The sequence below is a fragment of the Mycteria americana genome, chromosome 3 (genome assembly GCF_035582795.1).
Source record: "Mycteria americana isolate JAX WOST 10 ecotype Jacksonville Zoo and Gardens chromosome 3, USCA_MyAme_1.0, whole genome shotgun sequence".
Taxonomy (NCBI): domain Eukaryota; kingdom Metazoa; phylum Chordata; class Aves; order Ciconiiformes; family Ciconiidae; genus Mycteria; species Mycteria americana.
The window spans coordinates 29,435,217-29,455,341 of NC_134367.1; the positions used below are offsets into that span (position 1 = coordinate 29,435,217).

At 40.1% G+C, this 20,125-nt stretch overlaps 1 protein-coding gene across 2 annotated transcripts in view; it reads right to left on the reverse strand.

The window, feature by feature from the left end:
* Positions 1 to 20,125, reverse strand: part of KHDRBS2 (KH RNA binding domain containing, signal transduction associated 2) — a 398,703-nt gene that overhangs the window by 119,047 nt on the left and 259,531 nt on the right. For both annotated transcript variants that reach the window (XM_075497293.1, XM_075497292.1), the window contains exon 5: positions 212 to 339. In XM_075497293.1, the coding sequence (XP_075353408.1) occupies positions 212 to 339 (128 nt within the window). The remainder of the gene's footprint in view (positions 1 to 211; positions 340 to 20,125) is intronic.

Genomic DNA, 20,125 nt, shown 5'->3' on the forward strand with positions numbered 1-20,125 from the left:
GTTTGATACTTCTATACCACCTACTATAGCCTGTGAACTGCAAATCAGAGAACCTGGCACAACACAGACCGCACAAGTTATCAGAAGAAAAACATTTTGGTTTACTGACCATGATGTGTATGTGATTTTCTTTGTTTTTTTTAAACTATGTTTGTTTTACCATTGTTTACACTGTCTAAAGCTATTAGCATAATGCCTCAGGTTACCACACCTTGAAGGCGCTGCAGGTGGCACACGGATCCCTCTTCCTCGAATGCCTCGTCCACGTGCTGAATCCTCAGAACCGTTCAAATACGACAGTTCTCTCAGCTGCTCCTGGCGAATTTCATCATTATAATCCTGAAATGCAAAAGGCGACACTTGCTGAAACTTTGTGTTTTGGCTGAGCTGCCAAACCACCCAAACCAGAAATTACATGGATGGTATTTGGGTGAATTGCTCTGCATTATCACCTGCATGCTGAAAAACTATACAGTGGGAGTGGACAACTACCTATAATATGTGGACAGACAAATTTATATGGGTAGTTAAGGTGGCCATAAAAAACATGTACACACAAAATAAAGCACACAAGCCACAGAAGGCATAAAGACAAAGCAGACACCAAGAACATATCTATATACAAGAGGCAAATGGACTTTCACGTACAGAAGGTACCAATCTCGAACAACTTGAAATTAGATAAAAAAATGCATTTTATAAATATTTTATATATTTTTTGGCAGACATCCCTGGCATCCTTAGACATCCTAAAGACATACCTTTATACACACTTAAAACACAAATTCCACCTTACATTGCAGTTTAGCAAGCAAAATTTACACTAGAGTCATTTGACTGGACGATTTAATCCAGTACCAATTAGCATCATTGAATGTTGCCTTCAGTTATTCTGTGTATCCACTAAACTTCTGAAAGGAGCTCTCTCTTCAGGACTCATAAGTAACAAAGCTACGTTTACTATATAAAATTGTTAAATGATATAAAATAGGCCCATTCTAAGACTGCAGGGTATCGACTCTACCACTGCAAGCTTCTGCTCGCTCAGTAAACAGAACATCGGATGAATTTCCTTTTCTTACCAATACAAAATACATAATATTGGGCAATTTTTACTTATTTTGCAACCTTTGTCTCGGTCAGAAGTTCTGTTTTCTTTAGCCTCCTTCCTTTTGTATTCAGGTCTTTGCCTGCTGATCATGGTAATAAGAGCCCACTGCAGTAGCTGGCTTGCTCGCTGGCAGCAGAACTGTGCGACAGCTAATTACTGTTTCAAAACAGAAGGGATTATTGAATTTCAACCCTTCAGTCTTTCCATCCTTCCACAGGCAACTGCCATTGACTGTCATGCAAGGGTCTGAAAATGCTGCAGCTTCTTGGGTGGGTGACTGTCCAGGACACATTACAAGTGACACCGCTTTTTAGCCAAGTTAAAGACCAAGCGAACAGTGAGATGGAACCGGGGCACTGCTCGTTCCTTCTCCTTCCTGAGGAGGTCCAGGAAATCTGTTTAAAGATATGATGCTGATCCTGTTGTGTTCTAAGAGAGTGTAGGCCTGCTCACTATTTCCCTTCTAAATACCTAGGGAGTGCAGCTGGAGTAAAATCTATTAATGAAATTCAGAAAAGAACCCCATTTATACAATATAGTGCGTGATATTTGCAGCAGAATCATAATTAAAAACAAATCCCTAATTTGATAATAAACCAGATAATGGCTTTCAGTTCACACCAATCCCCAAATCTTTTTGCACATTTTTCTATTATTCTAACATTAATGGTAATAAGCCAAAGACATCGTGCTAAATCAATGTGCTCTGTAAAACGCAGAGAGAAAAACACAGATAGAATCAATAAGGTCGCATTTCTAGCAATTGCTGAACAGGTACCATCTACCGTGCCTTGCTTAATATGATCTGTTATTCACACTGGCTTTAAAAGGATTAGGACTTGAAACTTGCTGATTGAGTTTACCCTTCAGATTCCACACCAGTGCTGGGACTGAACTTCATTAATAATGCAAGTAAATTTTGTAAGAGAAAGATGGGGGGGAGGGGGGGGAAGAAAGGACCTACAAGGGACAGAAATTGGAATTCTGTGTCGCTGCTTTAATCTCTCTCCTTTGGAACACTGCTGTATAAATGAATTATAGAGAAATTGCCTCAAAGCTGCTATTCCTTCCTCAGACACACATATAATTTAAAATCTTAGTATTGACAAAACAGAAAATCCAAATTAAATTTATAATGTACAGCAAGATCTGCAAATCTGCACCATTCTGTTATGCGATGCCCTTAGTTTTTCTACAGGTTATTTACTGCATGTCCAGTTAAGAAATGTACAAGGTATTTTGAAATGGCAAGGTAAAGACAACAAAGTACAAGGAGGACTGTAATTAAGATGCTGGGATGGGTATCCTGAAAGAGAAAGATTTCAATAAAAAATTATAACTCTATATAGATCATTTATCTTATGTGCCCTTTAAAAAACATAATGAAGATCATAATTTGTAAACCTGAAATCTGAACTTTTCAACAGAAATGCTCACTTGAACTCTTTCATTAAACAGAAACATAACAGTGAATTAATCTTTCATAACTGCTACAGGAGTCTAGCTAGAGAGAGATAATCCTGCTGAATATTTAATTGTAGCTGAGTTCAGAGCCTACCACATGAGCAAAATTATGCTGCTGATGTTTCATATATATCGAGTCCCAAGAGAGAGTACAAGATGTTGCAAGACATACCCGTACTGAATAAAGTATAATGAAGTAGCTACACACTGCAGTAGTATATTGTTTCAGAAAAAAACCCTACCCCTTGTATTAAAATAAGCTCATGAGAAATGTTCTGTAGTTCTTAGCTTTCCTTATAGCTCTTTAACAGCCTTATAGCTATTCTTACAGCTGATAATCTACGTTAACCTATATGTTTTGCTCTTGTTTATATCCTTAAAGACATTATTACCTATAAACAGCTTTTCCATTTACTGATGATACTAAGGGTGCCATCTACTCGTATCACGGCGGTCAACGTTTGCAAACAACCACTGTAGGTGAGCTAACCACCCACACCCATGACTATTCACCTAAACATGCAGCTTGACTTTAGTAATACCATGGATTTACAACCTTAGCAAAGTCAGTAGCACCCAGGGCCATCATAAATCGTAATGTTTATGTAAGCACCTAAAAAATAAATTACATATTTAGATAAAATATTCAGTATTCTAGAGTACATGAACACGTTTACCCCAAATTACCAAAATTATGTTTATTAATGAGGGTTGGAAATGATTAATTAGGTCAGTTGCCTTGATTGCTCTAGGAACAACAGAAACCCGTTAGTATCAGGGTCTGGCTGGTGGCAGCTCACCCAGGGGCCCTTCTAGCAGCAGTGGCAGAGAGGTGCAGCAAAGAAGGGAAAGCATGTAAGCTGCTAGAGAACTCAATAAACCATTCTGGGAAAAAATAGCAAAGTATGACGCAAGCTCCAAAACCTGATCTGAATTAATAAGAACATGTAGTGACAAGGGAGGAGAGTTAATAAAGAAATCAAAGGGTAAGGCATAGACAGACGCAACGGATTTTGGGAATATATATCTATCATTAGCATAACAAAGGCTCATAGAAGTCCAGGATAAATCAGTCCCTTAAGGACTGTGATCTCCTGTCCTGATGTGCTTCACATATTTACATTCTTTCTGTGCATATGAATGATTTGCACTATTAATAAATATCATTAGTCTTATCTGTGACAGCTGAATTTCATTCTAACTCCTTAGTTAAGGGGAGAGTAATTTAGGTTAAACACAAACTACCTTAAGAATGTAGAGTTATGCAAGTCAAACCTAAAATGATAATCACAATTCTTCACATTGACAATTTGGAAGTATGACTAGGGCTCACTTAGTCCCTTATACATATGACATTTTATAGCAAACACACATTCCTTACTCAGTTAAGTTAGCTATGTATCATGCGAAGAGCAGACTATCCTCCACATACTGATAACACATGTTGCTACTACTAGGACAGATTTACAGGTATCTTAATTGTATTCGTATTGTATTTAAGTCATCAAATTCCTTGATTTTAACGGAGTGAAAAAGCAGTCACAAAAATAAATGTTTTCTTGAGGTTATTTTCTCTGTAACTCTTAAAGTGCTTCCGAAAGTGCTTCCCAAAGGTCCTGAGGCATCAATAACTCAAATTTACAGCTGGCCTATGCAGAGATCCTATGGTCCTGGAAATCTCAGTCTGTACTGCCTGAACTACAAAACACTCTTTCTCTCTCAGGCACGTCATATTCTCTGAAGCTCTGTGTTGCCAACAGAGAGCACCACATTCACAGACATACGTACGCCCCGTCCTGCGACCCTCTCTTCCCGCGCGCAGGTAGCAGAAAGGAAACAGGTGATGGATTTGGACTCCTGCAGCACTTCTGCATCCTGACCAACTCTCAGCATCAGTAGAAGAGCTCCAGGGCTCCATGTATTTGTGCAGATTCACTGAAGCTAGAGTATCTCCCCTAAATCCTGATGTTGCTGCCTTGGGGCTATTTTCAGGCAGCTTACATTCCAATTAGCCTAAAATTCCCATTGAGTACATGCTTCAGAAAACCCATAGCCAGCCAATAGGACACAAAAGTCTCAGTGAATTTTAGGTGGAGCTAGGTGATGTGAATATGGCCCTTTCTTGTTTGTTTGTTTGGTTGGTTTTAGATACATACTAATTTTGGACACTAAAAGAGGCATTGTCCTCATGCTCCCTTGTGTATACCGGGAAGCACTAAGCCTGTGAAAATAACTGGTGGTGAGGACCTCCCTGGAGTCGCTGCTTCTTTGTATTCACTGTGGCCTCACGAGAGGGAGCTGCGCTATGATTCAGCTTCAAAGCATGGTGAGAACCACTCACCTGGACTCATGGGGTCAGGATCTGCAGTTTATTGTACTGAAGAGGCCAAGAACACAGGAATTCCCACTTTCTAGCTGAGTGCCTTAATATCAGACTGTTACAAAAAAGAATAGCACTGGCTGCTCTGCAGTACCAGAAGAGCTTGGTGAACTAAATCCTGAGCCGACAGAGATATTTGGCATTTCCTGTTATTTCTTTATATTCTAAGATCCTGTTCTAAGACTCCAATGCATTAAAAATGTAAACTAATCTGTAGCTGAGACCATGCCCAACAAAGCAATTCCTACAAAGTTCATCAGAACCATGGGAGCTGGCTCTAGCCCACCCTACGTGGGTGTCTGATGGGTATGGCATACGCTCTCAACAGTATGTGGAGGAGCTCAAAACCGACAGCTATTTTGATGTTCCTAGATAAGACCCATGCTCTCTGAACCCATGTTTAATGTATATGCATGGTTTCCTGGTTACCTACAGTCAAAGCCATCTGTTAAGATGGCTTTTTGCCCATTCGCAGATTGGTCTGATTATTTCACTAAAGCATAGGTGCCAGGTAATGACAGGTTTAGATGGACAGCCTGCAGTGCACCACAAGTGACAATGCTTCTGCCAGAAGTCCTCCTCTCTGACTCCAATATTGCATTAGCACCACATATGCCTCTTTGCATTTGCCCGTATATATTGGCACTTACGTAAGGCCATATTGTGTGCATGCAGTTCTCTGGCAGCCAGTAACCCCAATAAATACATAAAAATATAAATATAATCCATCTGAGCCCAAGGAAGAAAAGATTTTCTCTAAGCAATCAGCAACATAGCCAGATCCATAGATGTAAACATTATGCCCTTTCACTTGCACATATGCAAAAAATTTCTGTCTTTACCTGCTTATAGTCTGTCTGAAAAATAAACCTTAATTGTATGGGTCACCCTTAGAGATTGAAACACATAAAACAGACCATACATTTCTCTCAGTAGCAGTCTGAATGTGTTGCAGCCAATATGAGTTTCAGCTTATAAATGCCTATGGGCAGAACGCAAGCAGACATAAGCTGGAGCCACGTACACTTGCCTTTGAGGTTAGCTGACAGCTGGGGGATTTGTCAGCTTGCCACAGAGAGCACTAACCCAAGCGTGGATGTCATTTTTCTCTTTGAGCATGCACAATTAAATCTGCCTGGCATCATCAGCATGGGGCACCACACTCTACAAGCAGCGTAGAAGGGAGGGGGTACGCCTTGCTCCTTGGCATCTGAAGAGAAGCTGCCAATCGCAGAGTGTAAATTGTGCATAGGCAACTGCTATGAAACTTCGATCCAGATATTTTAGTCTTTGCTAGAACAGAGCAAAATAAGCCTCATCGAATTGTATATTCAATTTAATATTTTTTTCCATACTAAAGAGAGCTTTCAACAGAAGATTATTCCAGTTTACACGGAAATGCTGTTAGCTACACAAAATAACCACACTGAAGCTGTGAGCATGATGTCTGAAAAACTTGCAGAAACCTGTATTAAATTTCAGCCATTTGCCCCAATTTATTCCACTCCTCTTGCTCACAGCCTCCCAAACGGATACTGTGGTCTGTAATTTATTCAAATGACAGCCACGATGCCACAGAAGTCAGTTAGCTGACAGCTCCCTATCCATGAATTTAATTCCGAGTGAATCCTGGCTGCCAGAGACATGTGCTTATTTACAGCTGTCACTTGAAGGGGATATATAAGGGAATTGGTAATATGAACAGAGGGCATATAGCAGGCTGCAGGGCGGGTGGTGTAGCCACCTACTCCGAAAGAAATCGTTATGGATTCACACTGGATGTTTACACTGGGTCCTAGGCAGGAAGGGATGTGATACGGCTGGTCTTCCTCCGGGAAAACCCTGTTGCTTTAAAAGAGGCAAGGAGAGGAGTAGGACCGCCACTGCTCTTTCCCAGCTGTTTGTTGGAGCTCCACTACTGAGATAACTAATTGCTCTTAAGGCTGGAGTAACTGTTTACTATAGTCTACATTAAAGCCAAAGAAAGTAACAAGCTATACATAGTACCTATGCATCTTTTCTTTCCCCAGCTATGTCAGATGGGACCTGTATTGCCTCCTGATAATCCACTGCTGTAGGTTTGCAGCCCCCTGTCAAGGATAACAGGGATGGCAACAGCAGCCAGCCAGCAAAATTCAGACACGTTTACCCTTGTTTAGTTTGCCTGTCTCATCCAGCCCGGCTGCAGCTACGCTCTCTCGGTCCCACGTGGCACAGTAAACAAGAGATGCTGCTCGACCTGAGGAGACTGCAAAGAGCAAAGAAGGATGAGAAGTCTGGGCAAGAAAATATCTTACTACAGGTTTGTTGAGTGCCCTTTCTTTTATGGCTTCTGAATAATTTTAGAACTTTTAAAAATCCCATTAGGTGATAATCTGTACAAGTTGATCGCACATAGTACATTGCAACTGAACTTGATACATGACACAGGAATTAGTCTTTAAAGCAACATTAGGATTTTTTTGATTTATTGCAATATAGGGTTAAGATAACATGAGCTGTCCTTGGAGTAAGGACTGTCTTGGCAAGCACTAAGTCTATTACAAATACAGAGCAGAAATGTTCTTAATAATGCTACTAACATATACTGAAATCTATTAATAACTGTGGTCTGATTCTAAGTCAGGAGATAGATAGAGAATATCTTACATTCGGTCACCACAGACCCAGCTGTAACATGCTGGGAGCAGGAGCTGGCGGAAGGGTGATTCATCACAGCAGCCCTGCGTCTCGACAGAGGAGCTGTGGGAATGGTAGCATAGCCTGTGTGTTTGGCCCCCTGTTTTTTCCAGAATAAGGATTTCTCCAGACTAACCTGGGTTCTGGTCTAGATCCTGTGCCTGGATCCCTTCAGGAACCCTGAATCTCTCTTTCATCATTCAGTTTAGCCATAGGGTCTAGGTAGGTTTTTGTAGGCTCAGAATAAACAAGACCACCCGTATGGCTGATACTCTGACCAGAGCAGCATTCTCTCCTCTCCTGATGGCACCGCACCAGCACCAGCACCAGCACCAGCACCAGCAGCATCGCTGCCTGGCTCAGCTGCCTGGCGGGGAAGAAACGGGTGGCACAGACTGGGGCAAAGCTGGACTGACAGCGAGAAAAAGAATGAAGACCTTCCTTCCTTTGTCAGTCGTAGCAGCAGGCACGGAAACTCCTTCCAGAAACCTCAGGCCACCATCAGGGCTTGGCTTTGGAGAGGCAGCAGTGCCTTGGCATTCTGCCTAGTCAGAGGTCAAGGCAGAAAACGCAGTATCTGTATTTCTCATGCACTCCTTCTACACAGAAATCTGACTAACCCAAACTAAACAGCATAGCACATCCTCCCCAGAGTCAAGACTTTTTTGCATACTAAAGAAAAAAATAAAACAAGACGTGCTGGGAAGATGGTCTGTAATAGCACCGTAAAAATACAAGGGCAATTTTCACTGCTGGAATCAAAGATATTTTAAATCTGCTTGGTTCGAACTGCTATAATCTAAATTAGTTTCAGAATTGAGAGATTTATGTGTAGCCAGTGTAATAATACAGAAGACAATCACAGGAGAAGAAGCAGGTATGCGAGGAGTCCCTCTCTCCACACTAAATTCAGTAAGCATGAGGAAAAGAGAGTGAAAAGATGCTGCTATTGAATCTCAGGGTCACCGTCTGAACTGTCACAGAAACTAAAAATATTAAAATAATTTAGACTCAATTTCTGAAGTTTACACCAAACTTCAAGTGAGAAGGAGTACAAATATAGAAATAAATAAACAAAAAATGTTGAAAGGAAAGGGAAGAAACGTATCAAATAAGACAAGTTGAAATCATGCCATTGGAAAAACAAAACAAATGGCAAGCTGAATAAATTAGCAAAAAATACCTTCTCAAGTATATAAGTTTAAAAAAGCTGATTTAATAATTCCATTAGGCAGGTATGCATCAGGTATAAGATGATGTAGGTTTTGTCTTTTCAGAATAAGATTTGATACAAAAGGAAAGATGATCAAGGAAATGACAAACAGTAACAGGAGGTAGAAAATAATTTACAAAGAAAAGCTTAGACCATATACCAAGTACAGATATACTCATTCCCAATTGTCTCTCCACTCTTTTTAAAGTACATAGTGTATGAAAGATTAAGAATGAATTGTATAAAACTGAGTAAGTGCTATAATTCATGCAGCCAGATATAGGTGAAAATATTGTCAGAGTTTCAAGCTCAACAATTTAATATATAACATGATAAAAATGTTATCAGTTCTATATTTGTTATTATTTAATAAGAATATATTTTATTTTGTTATTGCATAAACTCTTGTAAATAAGATTATCCACCAGGAGATATGGCATCTGTATTTGTAATGTCTCCTTTTCTGCTCTGCAGCATGCATTAAAGAAGGTTTCAGGTACTTTAACACAATTACCACTGCTTTTTTAAATTTTTTTTTAACAGAATATCAGCTAATTCCTGCTTATTACCAGGTAACAAAAAGTTCTGCCTCTCAAAACCTTTTAGCCGCTTATATTGCATCATGGCCAGTGCATCTAACCCATCCCTCCCCAGGTGGCTGCACAAGAAGACCGGCTTTAGATCAAATACAAACAGTCTAGGCTCGAGGGGAAAAGTGAAATAAGCTCCACGGCTGAAGGACCCTCTCGCTGAGAACATCTGAACAGAAGCAACTGAATATCCAGATCAAGCACAACTATTAACCCAAGGAATGGCAGCATAGCGGAGGGAGAGATGTAGGCTGTCATGTGGAATGGTGCCATAAAACTTACAGGTAAAAAAAATCTATTTATAAACAGCAGCCAGAAGTGGAAAAACAGCTTTTAAACAGATGCGTTTATAGCAAGATATTCCATTTAGTGTAGAAGCTTCTGTATTTCATCCCAGCTTCTGCAAACACTTAAGTGTTGCTCCAAATATGGTATATTCCTGCATCAGGTAATCCTGATGATACGCACTGGACATAGGAGCAAACTGTATTCTCAAGAGGAAAACCTCACGTATACTGGAGACGTGCAAATGGGATAAAAGAAGTCAGACTTGGCTATCATATTCCCTAGATAATACTAGATTCATTAGCATATAACATCTTCAACTTCATTTCTGACACGCAAGCCCAACAGTGTATTTTCTTAGAAACTGGTTTATTTTTATAGAAATGCAACATGATAGAATTTAGACTAAACTTTTAAAGAGTTTCACAATGATAATCTTATCACTGAAGATTAAACTCCAGCTTCCTAATATCTGAACATATTTCCTGTAATAAAAGAAACAAATAACATTCAATACTTTTCCATCATTTCCAAGCGACACAATCAGCAATTATACATGGCACTGAAAGGGGAAAAGAGGGGAAGGAGGTAAAATGGCCTTGGAAAACACATGTTCAGTTTCTTTCCATTTCACATTATTATACTGTTATATCAAAATATTTTTAAAGTATTTAAAAGTATTTAAAAGTATTTTAAAAGCGTGACCCTACCTAGTTTCTTAATTACTGCAATGCATACAGTTCTGCACTTGCAAATATTTTTTTACATTTGTTTTAATTTTTTATAATATTTAAATAATGGTATATAAGTTCATATATGGTGGTCCTCCCTGCTTACTATGAATGTCCATCACTGAATCATATCAAAATGTCTAGGTCGCTTTGAAGCTATTAATCCGTCCCTTTATCAAAGAAAAACCTTATTAAATTTAATTCTGTGCTACGAGTCAGAAATTCACAAAAAAGGAATTATTAAGTTACTTTCTTTTTTATTCACAGAGATGAAATATTGCTTTCTTTTTCTTATAGCAGATAACGCACACATGAGAACTAGGTGAAAGGAATGCTCATAGAACTTTTTCCAAGCCAAATGTTAATTGCTCTTTTATATTAGAACTAATTCTTCAGTCTTTCCTAAATAGCTACAGCAAAAAGATTCTGTAATTGTTTATGAAATTTGTATGAAAACAAGTATAGGTATTTAAAATACAGCATATATTGTAGAGCGGCTCCTAAGGAAATATTACTAATTAGTAATATGGCTAACATTATCCTGGCCATAAATCTCCTTTCTTAAATTCACAGTCTGAATCGGGATAGTGAAAATACAGTTGAATAATTAGGAAATGAGACTTAAGAGAGTGATCTTTTTTCTTTAATCCTAGAAATACAAGGTCAGATTCAGGAGGTGTTTCAACATAGGAGTGAGCGCGACCCAAATGCACTGAAGTACCCTGCTGAGCTCAGTGCCACCTTAAAGCTGGACTCACTAATTCCAGCTGGAAAGAGGGTCCCGGCAGCTGTTAGCCAAGAGCCACATAAGCTGAATCTGCCACGCAGACTTCCCACTCAGCACAAATGTGAGCCCACGTGTAAGAGCCACTGACTCCACTCGTGTTCAGGACTTCAGGACAGTTACCCCACACAGACAAACCCCACAAACGCATCCAAACCAGGCACCCAGAGCCTTGCTGGCTGTTAGGACAACCCCTGATGGTCTCAAAACCCACCCTTAATTTTGCTCTAGAATCACGATTGGAGTTTGAAATCAGCCCTATATTCTTGACTAACAAAAAAGATCCCACTGATTTCAGTACTTTTCTGTGACAAAAAGCTGGGGCAGGTGGCAAGTTGGGGAGATACAGGGGGTTTAGTCATATAACTAAAAATGTAACTTCATTTTTATCTAAAACTAATAGCTAGCGTTAATAAGCCTCAGCTGTGAACACAATATTATTAGCTGAATGATGCACTGACTATTGGTTCCTCATCTGTCTTCTATGCTGCTAGAAAACCTACGGTGAGCTATCTTAACATCAATGGAATAAATAGCTGTCACCTTCCATTACATATTTTCCAACTAAAAAATTATATAGACTTACAGCAAAAGTATTTGAAACTGAATACTAGTGATTGTGAACCCATTAGTTCCAAGCTATTTTTTAACCATAATTAACCCAGTTCTGCATTATTGATTTTAGAAGCATGGAAATCTGTGCTAGACATTCTTTCTGCTTTTCCATTCAAATCAAGTAAAATGTCCTAAATTTAATTAAATGTGTCAAGTTTAGGACAACTAAATACCTCGTCTTTCAATATAATAATTCACCTCATCATAGCTAATATGAGTGGACACTAACAAAATAACAGTAACTTCATCACTATTGTTTTGTTGAAGGAAGTAGTGCTATAAATGGAATTAACTGAGACTAGTTTATATCTTTTTCTTCATAATTCAAATGATCAATTATTTTAACTGAAATGTATTTAATTGAAACTGAAATATATTTAGTTTAATTAAATTATCAATGTCTGCCATTTGTTTTAATGCCAAATCTGGATAGGTACTGGATATCAATGTCTCATTACGCATTTAAATTCAGCATAGCAAGCCAAGGCAAACACTCACGACTTCATCACACCTCAAGGTGCTGAGTACTCTCAGCTTCTGGTGGCTGCAACTAATCCTACTTAGCAGCAAAGGTAGATTAATTTATGGAATTTAAGCCTTCCAGCCCTGGGGTTTATGAGATTAAATTCTCCGTTCCAGCTCTCTCCTGGGCAGGCCTGACTACCCCGCACTGTTATTTACACCCACCACTGCTCAGGCTAAGTGGATTGGGTCTCAGGATTCTCCCAGATTCCTAAAACCTCCTATAAATAACTTGGGTTGAAAATTTCTGCCTCAACCTGAAATTTTGAAGTCCAGGCTTTCCTGCTGTCATCCCAGAGCCTCACTGAGGCATTCCGAGAATTATCATACCTGATATTGCTGTTAAAAACCCAGATTTTTTCCATCACTCAACTTGGTGATTTCAGGGTACGCAAACTTAACATTTTTAACTGCTCTCAGGTCTGCTCCTGTAGATCTGTTCACCAGCAGCTAGACCATTAGCTTTCTTTTTCTGCACATGACAAAAATGAGAAGACAGATAACAGACACCTCTTTTTGCCTGTACTCTTTCCTTTGAGCATCGACTTCCTTGTCTCTGCTAAAGGAAGAGTTTGCAACTAACTTCCCAGAAATGCTCTCTGGACAACCACCATCACCATGTGCATGCCAGCTGGGTGACTGTGCATTTATTTTTATTCTGAAATATTTGCAGAGCTGTGTCCCAGGATTCTTCAATCTCAGGAACCCCAAAAGCAAGCCCATCCCAATCCTACACTTCCTTCTGTATAAAGAACAGGAGCAAAACAAAAGGAAAACTATAATTAATTTATTTACTTTCAAGTGGTTCTACCTTTTCTCTGGAGACTCTCAACTCCGCTGTAATAAACTGCTCCCCTCGAATGTCATTTGTGCTCTTGAGTATATCCTGACTCCAGAACCGGTAAGGACTATCATCCATATCCTTATCAAAAGGGTTTTGAAGGAAGAGTAGGCTGAGAGCACTGTTAGAAGAATCTTTTTGAAATATTACAATACATATTACTGACCAACAAATTACTTTTCCTCTCTTATCGAGCTTATCCCATAGTTTTTTCAATACTGGGAAACCTCCAAACAAGCCTTTCTTAATATAAGCAGGGCCTTACAAGTGCCACATTTCTGCAGCTGTCTGGGGAGTGCACCAGGTCGTCTTCTTTAAGTGGAAATTTCACTTCATCGATTGCCTGCATTTGGGTTCATTTCAGATTGGCAGAGATTAAGCATCTTGGAGAGTGTTTGTAAATATAACAGTTCTTGTTAAACATTTCAGAATAAACCTAGATATAAAGAAATTAAAGATACACCATAGAAACCTAACCAACAGCTTTTCAAACACTGCCAGGTGCATTGAATAAACGAGGAGCATTTCAAATTTCTCCAGGTTTTGTCCTATTGGCAAAGCAATCTTTCCTTCACCTCTCTAGGGCCATTTCCCAGCACCAACTTAAAATATCCAGAATGAAGGAAAAAGGCTGTATGCAGATGCAGATGCATCTGCAGAATGCAATGCAATGCACCATCAACTCAGTTTTATACAGCCAACGCAGTATTTGAAAATGTTGCCTTGTATCCCTTTGTTTTTTTAAACCACAACATCTGAGGGGAGCTCAAGAACTGGTTGTGACGGATGCACTCGACCTCTTAACCAAACTAGCAGTAGTTTGGTACAGGCTCCAAAGGAGGTAAAGGCCTGAGCCGTGACCAGGTCAAGAACTCCTCTGGTCCCCGTCTGTTCTCTGAGAACCCACAAAGGAGCAGAGTGACACAGGGAACGTTGATGCATATGAGTTTGGAACACCGATCATGCAGTTAGCACATGAATAGTGGGGTGGCTTTTCCAAGACTCATTTATCAAGGAACAAAGAAAGTTGTAGGTACAAGGAGTCTCATGCATACCTTTTCCATAGCATGTAATTTGACTACAAGCCAACCACTTTATCCATAAATATGACCGCTAAAGTGAGCCTTCTTTGAGCTCTTCCTGCCAGGCAACGTGGCTGCATGGCGGTGATCTCCCCTCAAGCAGGGACACCTCCCAAGGTTGCTCCTCGAGGCAGAGAGACCTTTTACCAACGGCAGATCTTTGGTAAGCAACCGATATCACACATAACCTTGCAGTGTAGTAACTTTGATTTTTGTCTTGGTAACTTTGATTGCCTGCTGAATTGATACATCTTGCCTACCTGCACCTAAGCTCCCTCAGGAGTTTAGAAAGCAAGGGGGTCTATTCTGAACCTCGTCACTCAACGGGAGGGTCCTCTGAACCCTTTTGTATCCTCAGTCTCTCTGTGAATCACCTTAACTCGAGTGTATTGCAATTTTCCTGTGTATGTTTCTTCCATGCAGTAATTAATAGAGTGAACCTTGCCATCAAACTTTGTAAAGTCACACTTTTATAAATCACATTAAAACCACTTTTGCTAATACCTTTGACGGTGATTTTTTAAAGCGATCTAAATCACGCATTTGCGACAAATTGGCGTAGTTGGCAGGATAGCAAGTAGTATCACTTATTACTTACGGAAGCATGGAATAAGACTGAGTCCCAAATTCTCAGAATAATGGGTTCGTGATAATTGGCATGATTGGGAAGCTGTAAAAGAACAGCTATAAGCGGCCAGGGGGCATATAAAGGATGGAAAAGGGAAAGGAATTATTTGCAAAATGCTAGGTACCTGTTTAGAAGCTGCTTATCAGTATAGGAAAAATAACAGTAAAAAGGAGCAAGACCAAAAAGAAGAAATAGAAGGCAGAAAGGCAGCTGAATTAATACTGTCTTTGAAAACTGAGCAGCTGCAGAAACAATTACAGGAAGAAAAGGAGAAAACACAAAAGTTGGAAGAAAAGATCGAGACGATGCTCATGCAGGCCTCACATCCCCCTAACCCCATGCAAATTAAGAAACTGATAGTGTCCCCAGAGGACTGGGATGGAGATATTTGGGGTGATCCTGATGACTATGATTAGGGAAATGATGACCCCTTGTTCCCCTCAGATTCCTCTGAATATGAGGCTAGACCCATCATTAAAGCAGAATACATTCTGATTCCAGTTGGCCCTCAACGACAACTGGCAAAATTTCTAATAGATATGGGAGCACAAATTTCAATACTAACACAACAGAATGCCGAGAAGCTGGGTGTGCGATCTGGATGGCAGAGAGTTAAAATTACTGGAGTGAATGGAGCAAGTACTATTTGCCAAACAGTGAAAGTTAATTTATGGCTCCCAGGTGAGGAACGCATGTTGTCTACTTGCTTTGCAATCAAAGACCACGATGAAAATATTTGGGGTTTTGATGTTTTGAACGGCTGGACCTGGCGCCTGCCTGATGGCAGTGTATGGTCCTTTGGTTCAAATATTAACCCTAACCCTGATAGAAACTGGGAGGCTGCAGTGCGTGTACTCCGTGCAGCCCCCATGCTCCCTGATTCAAAGGTTACTAATGTACCGCAATACCCAATTTCTGCTGCAGCACGAAACGGAATTTCTGAAGTAATGTGCCATTTCTGGAAAAATGGCACATTATTTCCAGAACCCACTCCCCATACAATTAATTCAGCAGTCTGGCCAGTCTGAAAGCCGAATGGGAGATGGTGTCTCACAATTGACTATCGGTGCTTAAATGCCAACACAACCCCACTAACAGCTGCAGTACCTAATATTGCAACTTTAACAGCCACGCTACAAGCGGCCGCACACCCGTGGATGGCAGTGCTAGATGTGAAAGATATGTTCTTTATGGTCCCCTTGCAGGAGGAGGACAAAGAGAAATTTGCTTTTACTTGGGAAGGTATACAATACACCTTGAACAGACTCCCGCAGGGGTATAAACATTCACCCACGATTGCTCATGCTGCGCTCGCTGAACTCTTACAGACAGTCTCACTCCCTCAAGATGTGAAACTGTACCAATATATAGAGGATATCCTAATTGGAGGGATCTCCCCTGAAAAGGTGGGAGAAGCAGCAGCAGCAGGGTGGCAAGCACTACATAAAGCAGAAGTTGAAGTTCTACCTGAAAAATGTCAGGGACCGAGTACAGAAGTAAAATTTTTAGGTACTTGGTGGATTGCAGGTAGTGTGTAGCAATCCCACCAGACACCCTAAGTAAAATAGAACAGTTACAGATGCCCCAATCTAGGAAAGAATTACAACAACTAATGGGTACTTTAGGATACTGGAGGAAATGTACCTGGATTTTCTATCATTGCTCGCCCACTATACTCACTTTTACGAAAGGGAAAACCGTGGAAATGCAACCCAGAACACGAAGAGGCAGTCAAAACCCTAACACAGGAATTAAAAACATATCAGTCACTGGGGCCAGTACACCCCCGCGACCCTATTATAGCAGAATGGGATTTTGCAGAACATGGTACTTATTGCAATCCATTCCAGACTGGGCCGAGTGGACCAAAAAGACCTTTAATGTTTAGCTCGACTGCATTTAAAGAGACAGAACAGAGATATTCCGAATGGGAAAAGGGACTTTTGTCTTTAGTCTGCGCAGTTAAACAAGTTGAGCCACTAAGGGATAACCCGTCCAGAAAAGCCCCGGCGAGACTTGTATTGTTTTCCCTTTCCAGGAATGACACCAGCACACCTCCCCTGGAGATTGGGTCAACCGTCGAAGGATTGCTTATCCTTCTCACAGGAGCAGTCTTCGTCAGCATGGACCAAATTTGGCTTATACCCCAACAAGCCCGATGCACGGGATGGAGATCCTCACTTCCTTTATTCTTGCTAATCAATATGGTAACTATAGTACATTCTGTACCGTACATATTTCTCAGTTGTGGGTGCAATCTACTGTGGCAGCAATTGTAAGAGAATATGAAGAGGGCACCTTTCCCACTGAAATTCAAAGAGTAATCTGGGACAACACAACTGAATTTCAAAAGAAATTCCAATCCTGGTGGCATCTAGTCAGTTTTACCGATGAACCTACTGACAGTAAAGCCACAGCTTTTGTTCTGACAATACACAATGCTTCGGTATACACCATATACCAAATCATTGCACTGGGATTAAATCACAATGGAACTGTCCTCTGTCCATTAGAACACAGAGTATGCGCCCAACAAAATGGGAACAATGGCAAAATATTGACGTTGATGCGTGTGTTGTACGGGAACAACAGGGATTTATTTCTGAAAGTAATACCATTAAGGCCCAGGACATTTGTCTTGACACAGAATAATGTGTTTGTCATTTTGAAATACATCCTAATGAAACCCCTGAAACTGTGTACATGTTAGAAATGGATGTGTTTGTATGAGAACCCTTTGTGATTCTATATTTATAGACAATACCACTGTAGATATATACAATCACTCAAATATTTGTATTTGTAATTTTACCAAAATTATGGGATGCGACTTCAACTATTCAGCTCCTGTCACAATCCACCAACTGGTACAATCTAATTATATGCTGTATCAAGATTTATTACCTACCCCTATTGGAATGAATCTCACATTGGTGAGAAAACTGTTGCAACATGATGACCTGAACCAATTGCTAAAACAAATTTGAAACAATGGACAAAGAACCCTGATTACCATCCATCATGATGCAGAAGAGATACACCATGCCCTAGAAAGAGTGAAGAAAGATGGAGAACATCACTGTTGGGAAACTATTTTTGGATGGTCTCCAACAGCAACTGGAATTTTGAATCTGATGCTGCATCCTACTGTAGTTTTGTTAGTTTTAACCTTATTATGTTTATTGCTTATAATCATTATGTATATCAAAGTTTGGCAAAAAATGAAACAAATTACATCAATCCAGCATGTAAAATGCATACAATCAATTGATTCTGTGTGTGAAATGCTACATAACTAACATTAATTAGGGTGCTTATCTAAAAAGCTTATCAACTAATTGGACTCTTACCACTGATCTGCAATACGCCACACATAGAGGCAAGAAGTAACCGTACTAACACTCTATGAGTCAATAAAGTGGATTGACTGTAGTCACAGGGTGGAGTGTGACAGATGCACTCGACCTCTTAACCAAACTAGCAGTAGTTTGGTACAGGCTCCAAAGGAGGTAAAGGCCTGAGCCGTGACCAGGTCAAGAACTCCTCTGGTCCCCATCTGTTCTCTGAAAACCCACAAAGGAGCAGAGTGACACAGTGAGCATCAATGCATATGAGTTTGGAACACCGATCATGCAGTTAGCACATGAATAGTGGGTGGCTTTTCCAAGACTCATTTATCAAGGAACAAAGTTGTGGGTACAAGGAGTCTCATGCATATTGTTCCTATCACATGTAATTTGACTACAAGCCAACCACTTTATCCCATAAATACGGCAGTCAAAGTGAGCTTTTTTTGAGCTCTTCCTGCCAGGCAACGTGGCTGCATGGCGGTGATCTCCCCTCAAGCAGGGACACCTCCCAAGGTTGCTCCTCGAGGCAGAGAGACCTTTTACCAACAGCAGATCTTTGGTAAGCGACCGATATCACACATAACCTTGCAGTGTGGTAACTTTGATTTTGTCTTTGTAACTTTGATTGCCTGCTGAATTGATACATCTTGCATATATAATCCCTTAGACATAAACTGCTGCCCAAGTCTGAGACTAAGATTGGACCTACCCGCACCTAAGCTCCCTCAGGAGTTTAGAAAGCAAGGGGGTCTATTCTGAACCTCGTGACTCAACGGGAGGGTCCTCTGAACCCTTTTGTATCCTCGGTCTCTCTGTGAATCACCTTAACTCGAGTGTATTGCAATTTTCCTGTGTATGTTTCTTCCATGCAGTAATTAATAGAGTGAACCTTGCCATTGAACTTTGTTAAGTCGCGCTTTTACAAATCACATTAAACCCACTTTTGCTAATACCTTTGACAGTGATTTTTTTAAGCGATCTAAATCACTCATTCATGACACTGGTTAAAGACTGAAGCATGACTTAGAACCTCTCTTCTGTATCCTATTGGGTCTCTTTGCTTCTTGTAATTTCTGAATTTTCTATTTCTCCAAACATAATTCACAGTTAGGAGAAACTATTCATTTGAGAGCTTCCAAACAGAAAATCCTTCAGGTTGTTCCAGCAGTGCACTAGAAAAACTCACTTTCATTCTTTATCTTTTACTATTTTTTTTAATATCCCCATCTTACTGGATGTTCTGATTCTTTTTTTGCAAGAGGTCACAGTACCAGAGAAATTCAGCAGAGGAATAAGAATCTATCTTGATTCAAATCTACAAAAGTTTTGGTGGCTAAGATTTCCTAAATTTGCTAGATCTTAGAAGAGAGGATGTTTCCTTTCCCTTACTTTACCAGAATCAACTGTTATTTAACCAGAATTTTGTTTTCAGCCTTTGGAAAAACACTTGTTTCTTCCTCACTAACTCCCATTAACCCTTTTTTTCCCATCAGGGACACCTGTTCGAAGATTTGGAAAACAGAATTTCCACAGATCACACACACAAAAAAAACCAACCCGAAGACACCAGGTTCTCAAGCACTGATAAGTATTTGTAAGTAGAAAATAATTTTTAGAAAGACATCAGCAGATGAACTTGTATTTTCAAGGGTCAAAAACAGGAGTAAGATTTTGGCTGGGAACACAACCATCGTTGTGGAAAAGCACTGCATGGCTGTTTAAGGCCAGCACTGGCAACTCTACCTTAAGCTTGGAAGAAAGGCTAGAAATGGAAATCATAACTCTTCAGCTTGAATCTGCTCTGTTTTTGTTAGGCTTCTATAAAAAAGCTAGGGCTTTGATCAAGACGA